At 48.5% G+C, this 18,845-nt stretch overlaps 1 protein-coding gene across 3 annotated transcripts in view; it reads left to right on the top strand.

The window, feature by feature from the left end:
- Positions 1 to 17,830, top strand: part of elmo3 (engulfment and cell motility 3) — a 133,382-nt gene extending 115,552 nt beyond the window's left edge. For all 3 annotated transcript variants that reach the window (XM_070897769.1, XM_070897768.1, XM_070897770.1), the window contains 6 exons: positions 140 to 303; positions 2,035 to 2,147; positions 4,740 to 4,844; positions 8,329 to 8,411; positions 14,471 to 14,551; positions 17,280 to 17,830. In XM_070897769.1, coding sequence (XP_070753870.1) covers positions 140 to 303; positions 2,035 to 2,147; positions 4,740 to 4,844; positions 8,329 to 8,411; positions 14,471 to 14,551; positions 17,280 to 17,492 — 759 coding nt within the window. In that variant the 3' untranslated portion in view covers positions 17,493 to 17,830. The remainder of the gene's footprint in view (positions 1 to 139; positions 304 to 2,034; positions 2,148 to 4,739; positions 4,845 to 8,328; positions 8,412 to 14,470; positions 14,552 to 17,279) is intronic.
- Positions 17,831 to 18,845: the final 1,015 nt, after the last annotated feature.

The raw sequence follows: 18,845 nt of genomic DNA on the forward strand, positions 1-18,845 counted from the left end.
TGCGTGGTGCAGAGCTGCTCTGGGCAGGCAGGCAGATCGGTGTAATTGCGGCTGATTGGCCAGAGGAGTGTGAGCATTGGCGATCGGTGCCCCGCCGGTTGAAAGCCCCACTGACGGTGAGCTGTGCTTTCTGTTGCAGGTTATGCAGGTGGTACGGGAGCAGATCACGCGGACGCTGGCCTCCAAGCCTACCTCCCTTGAGCTCTTCCGCAACAAGGTGAACGCTCTGAACTACAGCGAGATTCTCAAACTGCGGCAGACGGAGAGGATGCACCAGGAAGAGACACTGGCACCGCCTGTCCTGTAAGAGCTTGGCAAGGCCTTGGCATAGCTGTGTGGGTGTAACGTGAAGTGGGAATAACCGGCGAGCAGGATTCACTTACTGGCCATGAACCGCTGGGGCTTCAGGTTGGCCTGCCTCTCTCCAACATGCGCAAGGAGAAAGAAAGTGTCTCACTAAATCTCCTCGGCACTTTCTGGCCTTGTGATGTTGGGCACTGGTTGGTATCAGTGAGCTTCATACAAAGGGTTCTTCAAACTGGTATCCTCCACACTGAAAAGTCAAACAATCCTTTTCAGTCACATTAGGAGCAGGAGTAGGCCATTCAACTCCTCAAACCTGTCAGCTCCTCGAGCCTGTCCTGCCATTCAACCAGATCATGCCTGATCCACACCTCCGCTCCATTTACCTCCATACCCATTTTTTTCCCTCCTTACACAGATCACATCATCCATATAAATCATTAAAGGTGGCAGGGCAGGTTGAGAAAGTGGTTCAAAAAAGCATATGGGATCCTGAGCTTTATATAGAGAGGCAGTGAGTACAAAAGCAAGGAAGTTATGAACCTTTATAAAACACTGGCTCAGCCTCAACTGGAGCATTGTGTCCAATTCTGGGCACCGCCCTTTAGGAAGGATATGAAGGCCTTAGAGAGGGAGCAGAAAAGATTTCAGAGAATGGTTCCAGGGATGAGGGACTTCAGTTACGTGGATAGACGGGAGAAGCTGGAGGAGTTCTCCGTGGAGCAGAGGAGATTTGATCGAGGTGCTCAGAATCATGAGGGGTCTGGACTGAGTAGATAGAGAGAAATTGTTCCCATCGGTGGAAGGGTCGGGAACCAGAGGACACAGATTTAAGGTGATTAACAGAAGAACCAAAGGCAACATGAGGAAAAACTTTTTTACGCAGCGAGTGGTTAGGATCTGGAATGCACGGCCTGAAAGGGTGGTGGCAGACTCGATCTCAGCTTTCAACAGGGAGTTGGATAAGTACCTGAAGGAAAACATTTGCAGGGCTACGGGGAAAGGGCGGGGGAGTGGGACTGGCTGAGGTGCTCTTGCAGAGAGCCGGCAGGGGCTCGACAGGCCGAATGACGGCCTCCTGTGCTGTAACCATTCTATGATTCTATGTATCCCATATCCCCTGATCTCGCGTCAAGAACATACCTGACCTTTCACCCTCGTGATTTTGAGTCAAGGTTCCTCATGAGCCATGGCAAGTAGCCACTGGAGAAGAATCTAGAACATCTTTCAGCCATTTCATTATACAGTATCCAGTCAGATAGACAAAGCTTTTGTTGCTCAGCTGAGTCCCTCGATTAATGTTTGACTTTTTTTTTACATTATTCTGTGCTGAATTAGTGACCCTTGACCTTAGAGAGGAAAATCCCAGAGTTCCTGCTCCCCATTGCCACCGAGCGATCCCTGCTGGAGTGTGTTTAGATGGCCATGTTGGGTAAGGACAGGATCGGGTCCCGCTCACACGTCAAGAATCGCCTCTTAACACCCAGGATTCTTGGAGTTCTGCACAACAGGCTGACCCATCAGAATTGCAAACAATAGGTGTAAGTGGGAACGGCTTGGGTCCATTGGAATTCCTTCCAGCGGCGTGTGTGTGGTCTGACGTGTGCACGTGTGTGTGTGCACGTGTGTCTGTGCATGTGTGTGTGTGTGCGTGGTCTGACGTGTGTGTGCACGCACGAGTGTGTGTTCGTGTGGCTGGGCCTATTAACACGCATCTCTTCTGTCACCCAGGGAGTTGAGGGAGAGACTGAAGCCGGAGCTGATGGAGCTGATCAAACAGCAGCGCCTCAATCGCCTGTGTGACGGGACGCTCTTCCGCAAAATCAGCAGCCGGCGCCGCCAAGGTAGATACTCCCGGAGCTGCCGGTCGAAGTAACGGAGACTGGTTCATTCCTCTCCTTGTGAAGGAGCGGCCTCTGCCTCTGGCTCCACGGTGCTGACCAACCTCCAGCCCACACCACAGCAGCCCAGTCAGTCGCAATCTGCAGCCGGCTAGTGTGGGAGCCCGAGGTGTAGGGTTTGATCCCATTTCCTGATCTGGGGGTGCTCAGGCTCATGGCAGTGCCCAAAGGCTGCCTCTGCAGAGATTGTTACCGCAGCCACAAACCGTCCTGGTCCGTGTGGCTCAATTAATCACTGACGGCTGTTTGATTGCCTTTCTCTCCCCCCCACCCCCTCGTCCTCAGTGTTCTAAATGCAGTGACCGGGGTACAGTTCCACAGGTGCTGGGAACAGTTGAGGACCTACACTTGTCCCCAGTGTCTCTAGGTTGGGGAGAGGACAATTGGCCAAGGTTCTCACTATTTGTGGCTGTCCAGCAAACCCCTGTTACATAAGAACATAAGAAATAGGAGCAGGAATAGGCCATACGGCCCCTCGAGCCTGCTCCGCCATTCAATACGACTGTTGCTGATCCGATCATGGACTCAGCTCCACTTCCCCGCCCGCTCCCCATAACCCCTTATTGCCTATTTCTGTCTTAAATTTATTCAATGTCCCAGCTTCCACAGCTCTCTGAGGCAGCGAATTCCACAGATTTACAACCCTCTGAGAGAAGAAATTTCTCCTCATCTCAGTTTTAAATGGGCGGCCCCTTATTCTAAGATCGTGCCCTCTAGTTCTAGTCTCCCCCTGAAGTGGAAACATCCTCTCTGCATCCATCTTGTCAAGCCCCCTCATAATCTTATACGTTTCGATAAGATCGCCTCTCATTCTTCCGAATTCCAATGAGTAGAGGCCCAACCTACTCAAACTTTCCTCATAAGTCAACCGATGCACCTCATGTTGGAATAGCCCACAGAAAGGTACTGCCCAGAGTCACAAGTGAAGAATGGGTGTGTGGGTGAGGTGTCTGTGGAATTATTCCCAGCAAGAGCCCAAGCATTCGGGACGGGCAGGGAGAGAATTGATGGTGGATTGCGGGGGGGAGAACTTGGAATGGTATATTAGTTGCAGAGTGAGATTTCTTCATGTGCTAAAACCACTCTGTGCTGTAAAGAATCTGCTCAAATAGTCAATGTGTTGGAGAGGGGACCTGACTAAACTCCTGTCTCTGGTGTATTGCAGACGCTGGGTTTTAATGATTGTGATTAAGCCCGGGTTTGTGGGGGGGTGGGGGGGGGGTTATTTTAAGGGTAGACCGACTCACCATGTGACTTTTAGCTGTTGCTTGCCTTCGAGCTTTGACGCAGCTCACGGTCGAGGTTAAAGATCAGATGCATGGCCTCCTGCAGAGGAGGCGTTGTGGTAAAACTGACGGAGCAGTTTGCACAGAGGAAATATATTGTCCCTATGGTGGGGGGGCATTTATAGCTGTGCACTGCTTCTGCTGGCAGCATTTCATTGCTGTGAAATGAGTGCAATACAGATTGCCAGAGTACAGGGAATATATGGTAGTAACCCTCGGGGAGGGGAGATGTTGGGATCAGGGAGAGATCAATAGTATTAAATTGGAAATCCAGGCCTTGCTTTGAAAGCTGCTGTGCTGATTGGACATGCGTGTCACTGGGCCTTGTGTACGGGTGCTTGTACAATCAGATTTAATTGGAATTGGCAGTCCTGTTGTAAACAGGCTGTAAATCACCCACTTTGAACCTCAGCCACAGCAGCTGCCAGCACACGACAGGCTCTGTCGGTCCGAGGTGTTGGCCGCGAGCGGCTTTGATCCATCACTGCCCAATGAGCTGAAAACACAACGAGCTAGGGTGATTCTACAGTGGGTCTCAGTGGCTCGGGAGGGCCAATCAGTTCAGTCGGGGGGTGGGTGGGGGGGGCCTCCACATTGGCTGGGGTCAGGACTGGCCGGAGAGATGTATGGAGAGGGTTCCACAGTTATAGTTATACCCATCAGAAAAGGCTGACCAGGCTGCTCTTCTCTCTAGAAAACAGAAAACTGAGGGGCGACAGAGGTCTTTCATCATAAAGAGTTTGCGAGGGTAGGTGTAAGGTAGATATTTCCATTCGTGAGGGAGACCAAAAGTAGCGGCCATATAAGACAGTCACTAATAAATCCATTCGGGAACCCAGGAGAAACGTCTCGCCCAGAGAGTGGTGAGAATGTGGAACTCACTACCACAGGGAGTGGTTGAGGTGAATAGTATAGATGCATTTAAGGAGAAACTAGATAAGTACATGAGGGAGAAAGGAATTGGGTTTGTTGAAGTAGGGTAGGAGGAGGCTCGTGTGGAACATAAACACCGACTTCGACCAGATGGGCCGAATGGCCTGTTTCTGTGCTACACATCGGATGTAAATACAGGTTGGGCATTTAATGGACACTGAGAGGTGACCGGTGTGTGAGGGGTTGATGCCTGCTGCGTTGGGTATCGAATGGGATGCGACCGTTTCTCCAGCAGCGATCAGTGGCTGAAAGGGTTGGAGTGAGGAGTGCAGCAGAGGTGCGAAGGGTTAACCTTTTACTGTGTTTGCTCCGACAGACAAGCTGTGGTACTGTCGCCTGTCACCCAATCACAAGGTGCTGCACTACGGCGATGTGGAGGAAGGAAGCGCTAATCCGCCCATCGAGTGTCTGGAAGACAAGAGTGCGTGCTGCTCCCAGAAACCAATTCAGTCTTTCACTCGCCGTTGAAATCAATTGTGAAAAAGTTTTATTTCAGTTGAGATGATCGGTTAGAATATGGAACTCCTTGCCACCAGGAGGGATTGAGGCGAATAGCACAGATGCATTTAAGGGGAAGTTGATAAACACATGAGGGAGAAAGGAATAGGAGGATGTGCTGATGGGGTGAGATGAAGTGAGGTTGGTGTGGAGCATTAACTCCGGCATGGACACGTTGGGCCCAATGGTCTGTTTCCATGCTGTACAACCCATGCCATTCTGTGAAGGTAACAGTCTTAAACCCTGCAAGACGGCAGTCACTGCTCCCTGAAGTAATTCACTGGGTGACTTGTGTGAGGCATTTTGATCAGATATTGCATCCGATGTTATTTTAATGATTAGGGCAGACAACAGACACCATGCAATAGGTACACCGAGAGATCCGAGCAAAGCATTGTGCATTTACATCGGGCCTCGTCTCTCAGAAACATTGAAAAACACAGAACCTAAAATGCATCACTTTGGAGTGTCAGCGGGGGTTGGGCAATGGGAGACGGCAGTATCCGGGCCCGGCCCTGTGTCGCTATCCCACCACCCCAGTGTGGCTTCTGTGACCCCGGGAACATAGACAAAGCACGGTCCTGCATTGGATCCGTGCTGCGTTTCAGAAACGGGGTGGATCAGGATGGGCACGGCAGTGGGCTTCACTGTAAAGGTGCAAGGGGGGAAAGGATTTGGCAGATTTGTAGTTATTATTGGGGGGGGGGGGGCGGATGAGCCAATCGTCAGTGAGACACATCACGAACAAGAGGAGCCCATTCAGCCCCTCGAGCCTGCTCCGCCATTCAATTAGATCATGGTTGATCTGTAGCTCAATTCAATCTACCCACCTTGGTTCCACTACCTTAATACCCTTACCCAACAAAAATCTACTGATCTCAGTACTGACATTGTCTATTGACCCCCGGCCTCAACAGCTTTTGGGGGAGAGAGTTCCAGATTTTCAGCACCCTTTGTGTGAAATGCTGCCTAAATGGCCTGGCTCTAATTTTAAGGTTACACCGCCTTGTTCTGAACTTCCCCCACCAGAGGAAATAGTTTTTCTCTAGCTACGCTTTCAAATCCTTGAATCATCTTAAACATCTCAATTAGATCACCCCTTAATCTATATTCAAAGGAATACAAGCCTAGTCTATGCAACTTGTCCTCATAATATAACCCTTTTAGCTCTGTGGTATTCTGATGGATCTGCACTGCACCCACTCCAAGTCCAATCAATACATCTTTCCTGAGGTGCGGTGCCTAGACGTGAAGGTAGTTCTCCAGATGGGGTCTAACCAGAACTCTCTACAGCTGTTGCATCACTTCATCCCTTTGTACCCAAGCCCCTTGAGATAAGGTCCGACAGGTTAAGAAGGCAAACGGAATGCTTGCCTTTATTAGCCGAGGCATAGAATACAAGAGCTTGGGAGGTTATGCTTGAACTGTATAAAACACTGGTTAGGCCGCAGCTGGAGTACTGCGTGCAGTTCTGGTCACAACATTACAGAAAGGATGTGATTGCACTGGAGAGGGTGCAGAGGAGATTTGCGAGGACGTTGCCTGGACTGGAGAATTTTAACTATGAGGAAAGATTGGATAGGCTGGATTTGTTTTCATTGGAACAGAGGAGTTTGAGGGGAGACCTCATTGAGGTGTATAAAATGATGAGGGGCCTGGATATAGTGGATAGAAAGGGCCTATTTCCCTTAGCAGAGGGGTCAACAACCAGGGGACATAAATGTAAAGTAATTGGTCGGAGGGGATTTGAGAGGAAATGTCTTCACCCAGAGGGTGGTGGGGGTCTGGAACTCACTGCCTGAAAGGGTGGTAGAGACAGAAACCCTCACCACATTTAAAAAGTACTGGGATGTTCACGTGAAATGCCGTAACCTACAGGGCTACGGACCAAGAGCAGAAAGTGGATAGCCTCTAGTTGGCCAGCGCAGACACCATGGGCCGAAATAGCCTCCTTCCGTGCTGTAAATTTCTATGATTCTATGATTCCTTGAGCCTTTTCAATTACTTTTTGTAGCTGTCCACTAGCTTTCAGTATTTCTGTACATGGCCCCCTAAATCCCTCTGCCCCTCCACAGTTCCTGGCTTCTCGCCATTTAGAAAATACTCTGATCTATCGTTTTAGGTCCAAAGTGGATGAGCTCACATTTTCCTACATTGAATTCCATCTGCCGCAGTTTTGCCCACTCGGGTAATCGATGAATGTCCCTTTGCAACCTCCTGCTCCCATCTACACTGCTCTGCCACCTAAAGTAGTCTCGTGAGTAGCCTTGGATATGGCTCTCTATTCCTTCATCTAAAACATTGAGAAATATAGGGAACACTGCGGTCCCAGAACAGATCCCTAGGGAACACCACAAGACAAATCCTGCCAATTTGTGTACATACCCATTATTCCTACTCTCTGTCTCCTACCTGATAACCAATTCCCTACCCATGACATGTGGTGACATCACAGATAGGTGATGTCACTGATAGGTGACAGGGTGGTGACATCACAGGTGACAGGATGGTGACATCACTGATAGGTGACAGGGTGGTGACATCACAGATAGGTGGCATCACTAATGGGTGACAAGGTGGTGACATCACAGATGGGCGACAGGGTGGTGTCATCACAGATAGGTGACATCACTGATAGGTGACAGGGTGGTGACATCACAAATAGGTGACGGTGGTGACATCACTGATAGGTGACAAGGTGGTGACATAACAGGTGACAGGTTGGTGACATCAGATAGGTGACAAGTTGGTGACATCACAGATAAGTGACAACACTGATAGGGTGGTGACATCACAGTTGACATCACTGATAGGTGACAGGGTGGTGACATCACAGGTGACAGGGTGGTGACATCACAGGTGACAAGTTGGTGACATCACAGATAAGTGACATCACATATAGGTGACGGGGTGGTGACATCCCAGATAGGTGACAGGGTGGTGACATCACAGATAGGTGACGGGGTGGTGACATCACAGATAGGCAACAGGGTGGTGACATGACGGGGTGGTGACATCATAGATAGGTAACAGGGGGGTGACATCACAGATAGGTAACGGGGGTGACATCACAGATAGGTGACAGGGGGGTGACATCACAGATAGGTGACAGGGGGGTGACATCACAGATAGGTGACAAAGAGTGAGATTAATTGCATAGCTCTACCAAAGAGCCGGCTCAGGCATGATGGGCCGAGTCCTCTTGTGCTGGACCATTGTATGTTTGTGTGATCGGTACTGTTTTCAGGCCAGGTTCCAGCCAGAGGCTTGTATCTCAGACACACGTGGGTAGAGTGTGAATTCACTGGCATGGGTGAACGTGTCTGACGCCCTGGTAGATCTTTGGGGTGTCGACTGAATAGGTAAATGCAGAGCTGATTAAACCCTGTGCCGTGCCTCTCTTGCAGTTCCTGTGGCTGACATCAAGGCTCTGGTGACTGGGAAGGACTGTCCGCACATGAAGGAGAAGAGCACGCTGAAACAGAACCGGGTGAGTGTGGGGGGGCACTGCCAACAGAACGGCCTGATGGGTCATGATCCATCACCCGTCCCTCCCCCCCCCACTCCAAAACTACCGACAGGTGCACTCTGGGCCACCCGATATTGGGCCGCCCTGAATCATGCGAGCTGCATCGAGACGCCTGTTTGCTGCCCCCGGCTCGCTGGCGCCCGGGCCTCAAAATGGCTCCAGCCTCCTCGCTGCCGGGACAGGCAGGCTACAGGTAACAATCGGCCCCCAGCAGTCTACCTGGGGTCTGCTGTTGGTCTAAGAGTTAATATACCACTCATTGAATAGGGAGCAATCATGGCAGAGCGAGTTACATAAGAACATGTAGGTCATTCGGCACCTCGAGCCTGCTCCGCCATTCAATAAGATCATGGCTGATCTGATCATGGACTCAGCTCCACTTCCCTGCCCGTTCCCCATAACCCTTTATTCCAATATCGCTCAAAAATCTGTCTATCTCCGCCTTAAATATATTCAATGACCCAGCCTCCACAGCTCTCTGGGGCAGAGAATTCCACAGATTTACAACCCTCTGAGAATAAATTCCTCCTCATCTCAGTTTTAAATGGGCGGCCCCTTATTCTGAAACTAGTTCATCCTCTCTGCATCTACCTTGTCAAGCCCATAAGATCACCTCTCATTTTTCTAAACTCCAATGATTTTATAGGCCCAACCTGCTCAACCTATCTTCATAAGTCAACCCCCTCATCTCAGGAATGAACCTAGTGAACCTTCTCTGAACTGCCTCCAATGCAAGTATATCCCCGCCTTAAATACGGAGATCAAAACTGTACGCAGTACTCCAGGTGTGGCCTCCCCAATACCCTGTACAGTTGGAGCAGGACTTCCCTACTTTTAGACTCCATCCCCTTTGCAATAAAGGGCAACATTCCATTTGCCTTCCTTATTATTTGCTGTACCTACATACTAATTTTTGTGTTTCATGCACATGGACCCCAGGTACCTCTGTGCTGCACCATTTTGTAATTTCTCTCCATTTAAATAATAATTTGCTTTTTTATTTTTCCTGCCAAAGTGGATAACCTCACACTTTCCCACATTATACTCCATCTGCCAAATATTTGCCCACTCACTTAGCCTATCTATCACTTTGCAGATTTTGTGTGTCCTCACAACTTGCTCTCCCACCCATCTTTGTATCATCAACAAATTTGGCTACATTACACTCGGTCCCTTGATCCAAGTCATTAATATAAATTGTAAATAGTTGAGGCCCCAGCACCGATCCCTGTGGCACCCCCTAGTTACTGTTTGCCAACCGGAAAATGACTCTCTTTTCTGTTAGTTAGCCAATGCTCTATCCATGCTAATACATTACCCCCAATCCCGTGAACTTTTATCTTGTGCAGTAACCTTTTATGTGGCACCTTATTGAATGCCTTCTGGAAATCCAAATACACCACATCCACTGGTTCCCCCTTATCCATCCTGCTCATTACATCCAGAAAATTTGTCAAACATGATTTTCCTTTCATAAAACCATGCTGACTCTACTTGATTCAATTATGCTTTTCCAAATGTCCTGCTACTGCTTCCTTAATAATGGTCTTCAGCATTTTCCCAACGACAGATGTTAGGCTAACTGGTCTACGGGTTCCTGCTTTCTGTCTGCCTCCTTTTTTAAATAGGGGCGTTACATTTGCGGTTTTCCGCTGGGACCGCCCCAGAATCCAGGGAATTTTGGTAGATTACAGCCAATGCATCCACTATCTCTGTAACCACTTCTTTCAAGACCCTAGGATGCAGGCCATCAGGTCCAGGGTACTTGTCCGCCTTTAGTCCCATTATTTACCGAGTATTTCTTTAGTGATATTGATTGTATTAAGTTCCTCCTTCCCTATAGCCCCTTGATTATCCATTATTGGGATGTTTTTAGTGTCTTCTACCATGAAGACCGACACAAAATATTTGTTCAAAATCTCCACCATTTCCGCCATTTATTAATCCTGTCTCATTGCACAGTACCAGATCTAAGATAGCCTGCTCCCTGGTTGGTTCACAATGTACTGTTCAAGGAAACTGTCCCTGATACACTCTATGAACTCTTCCTCAAGGCTACCTTGGCCAATTTGATTTGTCCAATCAATAAGAAGATTAAAATCGCCCCATGATTATTGCCATACTTTTCTTAAAAACCTCCATTAGTTCTTGATTTATACTCCATCCAACAGTGTAGCTACTGTTAGGGGACCTATAGACTACTCCCACCAGTGACTTCTTCCCCTTATTATTTCTTATCTCCACCCAAACTGATTCAACATCTTGATCTTCTGAGCCAATATAATTTCTCAATAACGCACTGATCTCATCCTTTATTAACAGAGCTACCCCACCTCCTTTCCCTTTTTGTCTTTCCCTTCAAATGATCAAATACCCCTGAATATTCATTTCCAAGCCTTGGTCACCTTGCAACCACGTCTCTGTAATGGCTATCAGATCATACCCCTTTACATCTATTTGTGCCGTCAACTCATCTATCTTGTTATGAATGCTGCGTGCATTCAGATAAAGAGCTTTTAATTTTGCCTTTTTACCATTTTTCCTTGCTTTGACCCCACTTTCTGATACACTCTTATGTTTGTACACTCTGTCCCTTCCTGTCACATCGCAGTCTCTGGCTTCAGACCACACCCCACAAACTACTCGAACTGTGCTCGGGGGAGTTTATGAGGTCAGGGGGTACCCGCTCACCCTCAAGGTTCAGCCTCAACAACAACTTGCATTTATATAGCGCCCTTAACGTAGTAAAACATTCACAGGAGCATAATCAGACAGAATTTGACACCGAGCCACAGGAGATATTAGGCAGATGGCCAAAAGCTTGGTCAAAGAGGTAGGTTTTAAGGAGTGACTGAAAAGAGAAGGAGGTGGAGAGGCGGAGAAGTTTAGGGCTCAGGCAGCTGAAGGTACAGCCACCAATGGTGGGGCAATAGAAATCGGGTTGGTTAAGAGGCCCGAATTGGAGGAGCTTAGAGATCTCGGAGAGTTGTCGGGCTGGAGGAGGTTACAGAGATAGGGAGAGGCCTGAACACAAGGATGAGAATTTTAAAATCAAGGCGTTGATCATAAAGCACTCAAACCACATTAATAACTGTTGTTGCAGCAGCCTGGAAGGCTACTGACTGTGTCCTGTGAGCTTAAAAGCAGAATATGCTGGAAATACACAGCAAGGATCAGTCAGCATCTGAAAGAGGAAGAACAGGACATAGACATGAAGCTTCCTCCTGCTTGATATCACTAAATATCTGCAGGTTTTATTTTTTAATATGAGCCATGACCTACGCTGATTTATTGTGAAAGAAAGACTTGCATTTATACAGCACCTTTTACAGCCAATGAAGTATAACTTAGAAGTTCCACAGTTGTCCTATAGGAAATGCAACAGCCAATTTGTGCACAGCGAGGTCCCACAAACAGATAATGACGAGATTATCTGTTTTTAGCGATGTTGGTTGAGGGATAAATATTGGCCGGGGCACCGGGGAGAATTCCCCTACTCCTATTGGAATAGTGCCGTGGGATCTTTCCCGCCCGCAAAGAGAATCCACATCGAAGACCCATAGGCGACCATTTTGACCGTGTGGTTGACAGGATAGCTGTAGACTGCAGGAAGGTATCGATGAGCTGGTCAGTTGGGCAGAAAAGTAGCAAATAGAATTCAATCCAGTAAAGTGTGAGGTAATGCATTTGGGGAGGAGCAACAAGGCAAGGGAACACACAATAATTGGGAGGATACAGCGAGGTGGGGAGGAACAGAGGGACCTTGGAATGCATGTCCACAGATCCTTAAAGGTAGCAGGACAGGTCAATAAGGTTGTTAAAAAGGCATACAGAATGCTTGCCTTTATTAGCTGAGACTAGAATACAAGAGCAAGGACGTTATGCTTGAACTGTATAAAACACTAGTTAGGCCACAGCTGAAGTACTGCGTGCAGTTCTGGTCATCACATCACTGGAAGGAGGTGATTGCACTGGAGAGGGTACAGAGGAGATTTATGAGGATGTTGCCTGGACTGGAGAATTCTAGCTATGAGGAAAGATTGGATAGGCTGGGGTTGTTTTCCTTAGAACACAGGAGGCTGAGGGGAGACCTTATTGAAGTGTATAAAATTATGAGGTGCCTAGATAGAGTAGATAGGAAGGACCTATTTCCCTTGGCAGAGGGGGTCAATAACCAGGGGGCATAGATTTAAAGTAATTGGTCGATGGATTAGAGGGGAGATGAGACATTTCTTCACCCAGAGGGTGGTGGGGGTCTGGAACTCACTGCTGGAAAGGGTGGTAGATCCTCACCACATTTAACAAATACTTGCATGTGCACTTGAAGTGCCGTAACCTACAGGGCTACAGACCTTGTGCTGAAAGGTGGGATTAGGCTGGGTAGCTCTTTTTCGACCGGCGCGGACACGATGGGCCGAATGGCGGCCTCCTGTGTCGTAATTTTCTATGACTTGTAGTCCACACCCTGCACCCCCTACAATTGTCCCTTGTGACTTGCCACATCAGCCCAATGATGGGAGAGACATTTTATTACGTGGGCATTTATCAGTTGGACGCCAGCAGAAAGGGGAGGGGCAGGGATTGGGGTCATGGCTGGAGTCCTGCTGTTTCCATTGGTGTCGATGAACTGCCTAATTAATAAACAATTCCACATCAGAGAACTGAGAAACTGGACTTAGATTTATTTTTTAGAAAACACAGATTTCTCACATCCTCTTTAAAGTTGAGAAATGAGTGTAGAAGCTCAGTCAGTAACTGTTGGCCCTCAACATGGGCCAACTCCCCCCTGGCCTGGGGTCGCAGGCTTCTGCAGCTGCACATCCCCACCTGGCCACTAGGGTGAGCAAGGGAGCTGACTCACCACCTAGCTGAGGGAGCGGCTGTGTACCTGCAGCATTTGATGTCTTCACTGCAGACTTGCCTTTTATGTCTCTCGCTGGTTTTTGATTCGCCGCCACCTCAGACATGCAGTACCTTTGTCGATTGATTCTCGTCTGCCTCTTTCATCCTGTTGACCAGTTCATTTCCCGCCTTGTTTGTGACTTGATTCGCTAAGACCCACTGTCACTGTGGCATGGCAACATAGGAAATAAAACTACAGTCCATCTAGTTTGCCTTCTCCCATCCTAGTCATCACACAACACAGCAATACTGGAGTTGTTGACCAATCACCGCGATCAATCTCTATCAGTGAGTGTACAACAGACCCAGACACGAGGCAACGAAAGCTCCAGTGGTGGAGAACTTTGGGAACCTCAGGTTCAAAGTCACTTGTTCCTCCCAAACATGCTACACTTACCACACGTCATGTCTGAGATCGCTCGTATACTGTATCCCAATGTGTTATTTTCTGAAAGAAATCTAAATCTAGTTGGCATTTGAGCGAATCAATACTAACCAATTCCCGTGTGTCCCTCGGGAGTTTGTCCCAGAGATTGACTACTCGCTCACTGAAATATCTCCACAGATTAGTTTTGAGTTTACTCCACTTCAAGCGCAGGCCCGTGGTTCTGCTGTTCTGGGCAAGGTGAAACAGCTCGTCATGGTCTAGATTATCCAGTCCCTTTAGAATCCTAAAAACAGCAAACCTATCTCCTCTCCATCTTCTCACTTCCAGTGAGAACATGCTCAATTTACATAATCGCTCTTCATAATCCAAACCTTCCATCCGTTCAATCTGTTTTGCTCCCTTCTATATTCTTTCTATATCTGCAATATCCTTTGTGGACTGCGGCGACCGGAACTGTACGCCGTTTCCTGTGACCTTTGGCCAGTGACCTTTAAACTGTTGACCCCTTCCCTCTATCTTGGAGCTGGCCTTCCTGCCCTATCCAGGTTCCACCAAGAGTCTCCACTGAAAATGTTAGCCTCTGTGTTCCATGGCTGACGGACGGCTGTGAATTTCCGCCATCTTCTGTTCCTACTTTTCACTGGTCCTTCTTTTTCCACTTGATCCCCTCTTTCCCCCCCCCCCTCCCCATTTGGTTTTGACACTAACCTGAACCCCCTTCTGTTCACAGGAGGTGCTGGATCTGGCCTTCTCCGTCCTGTACGACGCGGAGGACTACTCACTGAACTTCATAGCGCCAACCAAATATGACGTGAGTGTCGGTGGGGCGGAAGGCAAGCTGTGATGGGCGGGGGAGGGGGTTGGAATGCAGCAACTACCTGCTCTGACTTGGGCTGCAGTGCGCAAGACCACCAGTGCGCGAGACCACCAATGCTGCCAGGTTATCGGCAGTTACAAAAGACTTAAGCACACACTGCAGGAAAGGCTCAGGAAAGTGTAGTGAACAGTGAGGAGGACAGTAACAGGCTGCAGGAGGACATAGAGCGACTGGTGAAATGGCCAGTCACATGCAGCCTTCCCGTTGAGCAGCAATGCAGCGGTTTGGAGGTTCCGCGCAGGCCGCTCATCGGCTTTTCAATGGGAATAACTGCACATGTGCCAAAATCTGGATGGGCCACGCAGCCAGTTAAAGGGCCCATGCACGGAAAACAAATTACAGGGGACATATTAGACACATGGCAGATGAAATGTAATGTGATGCATTTTGGAAGGAAGACTGAGAGGCAATATAAACTAAAGGGTGGAATTTTACCAAGGGGTGCAGGAACAGAAAGACCTCGGTGTGTATGTACACATGGTGGTTATGTCACTGGCATAGTAATCCAGAAGCCGGGACTAATGATCCGGCAAAGTCAGTTCAAATCCCACCATGGCAGCTAGTAATTTAAATTAATTAAATAAATCTGGAATAAAAAGCTAGTATCAGTAATGGTGACCATGTAGATACCGGATTGTCGTAAAAACCAAACTGGTTCACTAATTCCTTTCGGGAAGGAGACCTGCCGCCCTTACCCGGTCTGGCCTATATGTGACTCCAGACCCACAGCAAGGTGGTTGACTCTTAAATGCCCTCTGAAATAGTCTAGGTGGTAATTAGGGATGGGCAATAAATGCTGGCCTTGCCAGCAATGCCCACATCCCATGAACAAATAAATAAAAAGGTTGTTAAAAAAGCATATGGAATCCTTGGCTTTATTAATGGAAGCGATTATGCTAAACCCGAATAAAACGCAGGTTAGGCCTCAGCTGTAGTATTGTGTTCAGTTCTGGGCTCCTCACTTTAGGAATTCCTCGGAGAGGGTGCAGAGGAGATTTATTACAGTGGTTGCAGGGATGAGGGGCTTCAGTTATGTGGACAGACTGGAGAAACCGGGTTGTTCTCCTTGGAGCAGAGAGGTTTAAGGAGAGAGTTTAATGGAGATGCTCAATATCAGGGGGGGGGGTTTGATGGAGAGAGACTGTTCCCACTGGCAGGAGAGTCGGTAACCGGAGGGCACAGATTTAAGGTCATCGGCAAACGAAGCAGGCAGGAGATGAGGAAATATTTCTTTACGCAGCGAGTTGTTGTGATCTGGAATGCACTGCCTGAAAGGGTGCTGGAAGCAGATTCAGTAATAACTTTCAAAAGGGAATTGGATGTATGCCTGAAAAGGATAAAACTGACAGGGCTATGGGTGAAGAGCAAGGAAGTGGAACTAATTGGATAGCTCAAATAGCCGGCACAGGCATGATGGGCCAAATAGTCATCTCCTGTGCCTTACAAAGTGCTCATTTCAAACACAACCGAGTTAGTTAGGTGCACCTGGAGTACTGCGTGCAGTTTTGGTCACCTTACTTAAGGAAGGATATACTGGCTTTGGAGGGGGTACAGAGACGATTCACTAGGCTGATTCCGGAGATGAGGGGGTTACCTTATGATGATAGATTGAGTAGACTGGGTCTTTACGCGTTGGAGTTCAGAAGGATGAGGGGTGATCTTATAGAAACATTTAAAATAATGAAAGGGATAGACAAGATCGAGGCAGAGAGGTTGTTTCTACTGGTCGGGGAGACTAGAACTAGGGGGAGCCAATTTAAAACCGAGTTGAGAAGGAATTTCTTCTCCCAGAGGGTTGTGAATCTGTGGAATTCTCTGCCCAAGGAAGCAGTTGAGGCTAGCTCATTGAATGTATTCAAATCACAGATAGCTAGATTTTTAACCAATAAGGGAATTAAGGGTTATGGGGAGTGGGCGGGTAAGTGGAGCTGAGTCCACGGCCAGATCAGCCATGATCTTATTGAATGGCGGAGCAGGCTCGAGGGGCTAGATGGCCTACTCCTGTTCCTAATTCTTATGTTCTTATGAGAACACCACCGCAGGTCGGGGCTATAAATAAAGCTGGAGTGCCGGGCCCTGCAACATTGTGGCGGAGGTGCGGCGAATGAGGGTACGGGGCCCAGAAGAGCCGAGGGCCCAGGGGCAGCACGGGCCAGCCCACACTGTGATATGTGTGCGCACTAGGTCCGTGCAACAGAGCAGGTCTCCAGTCATCCTGGTTAACCCTTGCCACTGGATAAAGGCCTCGCTCTGTCAAGCCCGTGTGGTGGCTGGTGTGCAACGGTCACCCCACGTTAAAAAAAATCCACGTACAGGCATCTTCCACCCCCTCAACTGGAGTTCAGGACTGGAACATTGGGTCCGAACTCTCGTGGAAGCAAGTCATCCTCACTCGACGGATCGCCTATGATGAGTTAGTTAATTAGTTACAAAAGCAAGATACTGCAGATGCTGGAAATCTGAAATAAAAACAAAACAGGCTGTAACCCTTCAGCGGGTCAGGCAGCACCTGTGGAGAGAGGAACAGAGTTAACGTTTCATGTCGATGACCCTTCGTCAGAACTGCCCATAGTTGATCAGCTCTGAAATGTCCACTTGTACTTTCCAATGTAGCTGTGTGTGTTTTGTTGCGTGACAAGTGTTTTATTTCTCTCTGTCCCAGTTCTGTCTCTGGACGGATGGCCTGAATATCCTGCTGGGCAAAGAGCTGACCAGCGAGCAGACCAAGAGCGAGCTGGAGATCCTGCTGTCCATGGAGATCAAACTCCGGCTCCTGGACCTGGAGAACATCCCCATCCCGGATGCCGCTCCGCCCATCCCCAGCGCGCCCAGTAACTACAACTTTTGCTACGACTTCAGCCACGCTGAGCACTGATTGTGGCAGGGCGGCGTCACGTTGAAACGGGCCAGCACTTCCTGGGGGGGGGGGGGGGGGAAGGAGATGTGGATTTTATACGGTGCATGTACAAAATGGGTTTTATACACAGGCAGTGACTCAAGTATTTTCGTGTGCAATATTGTAAAAGGAAAAAAAGGTACTCGCGAGAGGAGGTTGCAGTACACACGACGGCAGCCATGGCAACGGGCAGCCAATCAGCTGAGAACCCTGGCTCGCTGAGGGATTTTTGGGGGTCGGGGCTAGCAAGAACTGGGCAATCCCCGAAAGAGAGGGAAGTGGATATATATATTATATATATAATATATATATATATATATATATATATATATATATATAAAAAATGGGAAAATGCCAGAGATGCTCAGCACCTCTGGCGGCATTTGTGGAGAGAGGAAGGTTGGGTTGGCAAGTCAGTTTGGTGACCTTTCATCCACCAAAGGTCATTAACCTGCAGTGTTAACCCTACGTTTCTCTCACCACAAGAGAGGAAGGGGAGGTTGGGAAGCCGATATCACTTGCTGCAGCTAGCCTTTGATTCTGAGAGGGGTGGGTGGCATTACCTGCCCGTTTATTGAACCATCCCCCCCCCCCTCCGTGCCCCTCCCACCTATTCAAATCTAACTGAATGGCGGAGCAGGCTCGAAGGGCCGAATGGCCTACTTCTGCCCCTATTTTTTATGTTCTCAAAACCAAACCTAACAGCACTGTGCACATATTGCAATGGTTGCAGAAAACCCATCACCACCACCACCTCACGGGAAACGAGGGGCGGGCAATAAGAACAAACGATTGGGCTCAGCTGCGATGCTCCACATGGTCCAATATACTGCCGCCACGTCCGTCTGGGACCATAGTACCAGTACAAGTCAGCATCCTCTGAAGAGAATACTGACTGCAGGTCTCTGCTCTTGGCCTCAGGAGAATATTGGAAAGGAAAGGTGTTCTTAGAGTTCACTGAGGGGAGCAAAAGCTGCAAGAACATAATTACCTTTTTAGGTTAGTTTTAATCGGGTTCCAGTATATTAAAATTCACAACGTATTATGCATTTAAGATGGTGTTGACTCTCTAACATTTCTGCAGAACTTTATCTTGTGAATTTTACTCGGCATTGTGACTGGTGTGTAGGGGTGGGGGAGGAGAGGAGACTTTCCAAACCACACATACCCGTGTGTTGCTACTCGGTCAGACTGCAATGGTGCCTGGGAAGGGCATTAGCCGTGGGGAAGGGATTATAGTCAGCTCTGTAAGACCACCTAGGCCAAGAGCAGAGACCTGCAGTCAGTATTTCTGCAAACCTTGTCTGTAAATGCACCAAGCTGTAAATAAGA

The sequence above is a fragment of the Pristiophorus japonicus genome, chromosome 13, assembly GCF_044704955.1.
Source record: "Pristiophorus japonicus isolate sPriJap1 chromosome 13, sPriJap1.hap1, whole genome shotgun sequence".
Taxonomy (NCBI): domain Eukaryota; kingdom Metazoa; phylum Chordata; class Chondrichthyes; family Pristiophoridae; genus Pristiophorus; species Pristiophorus japonicus.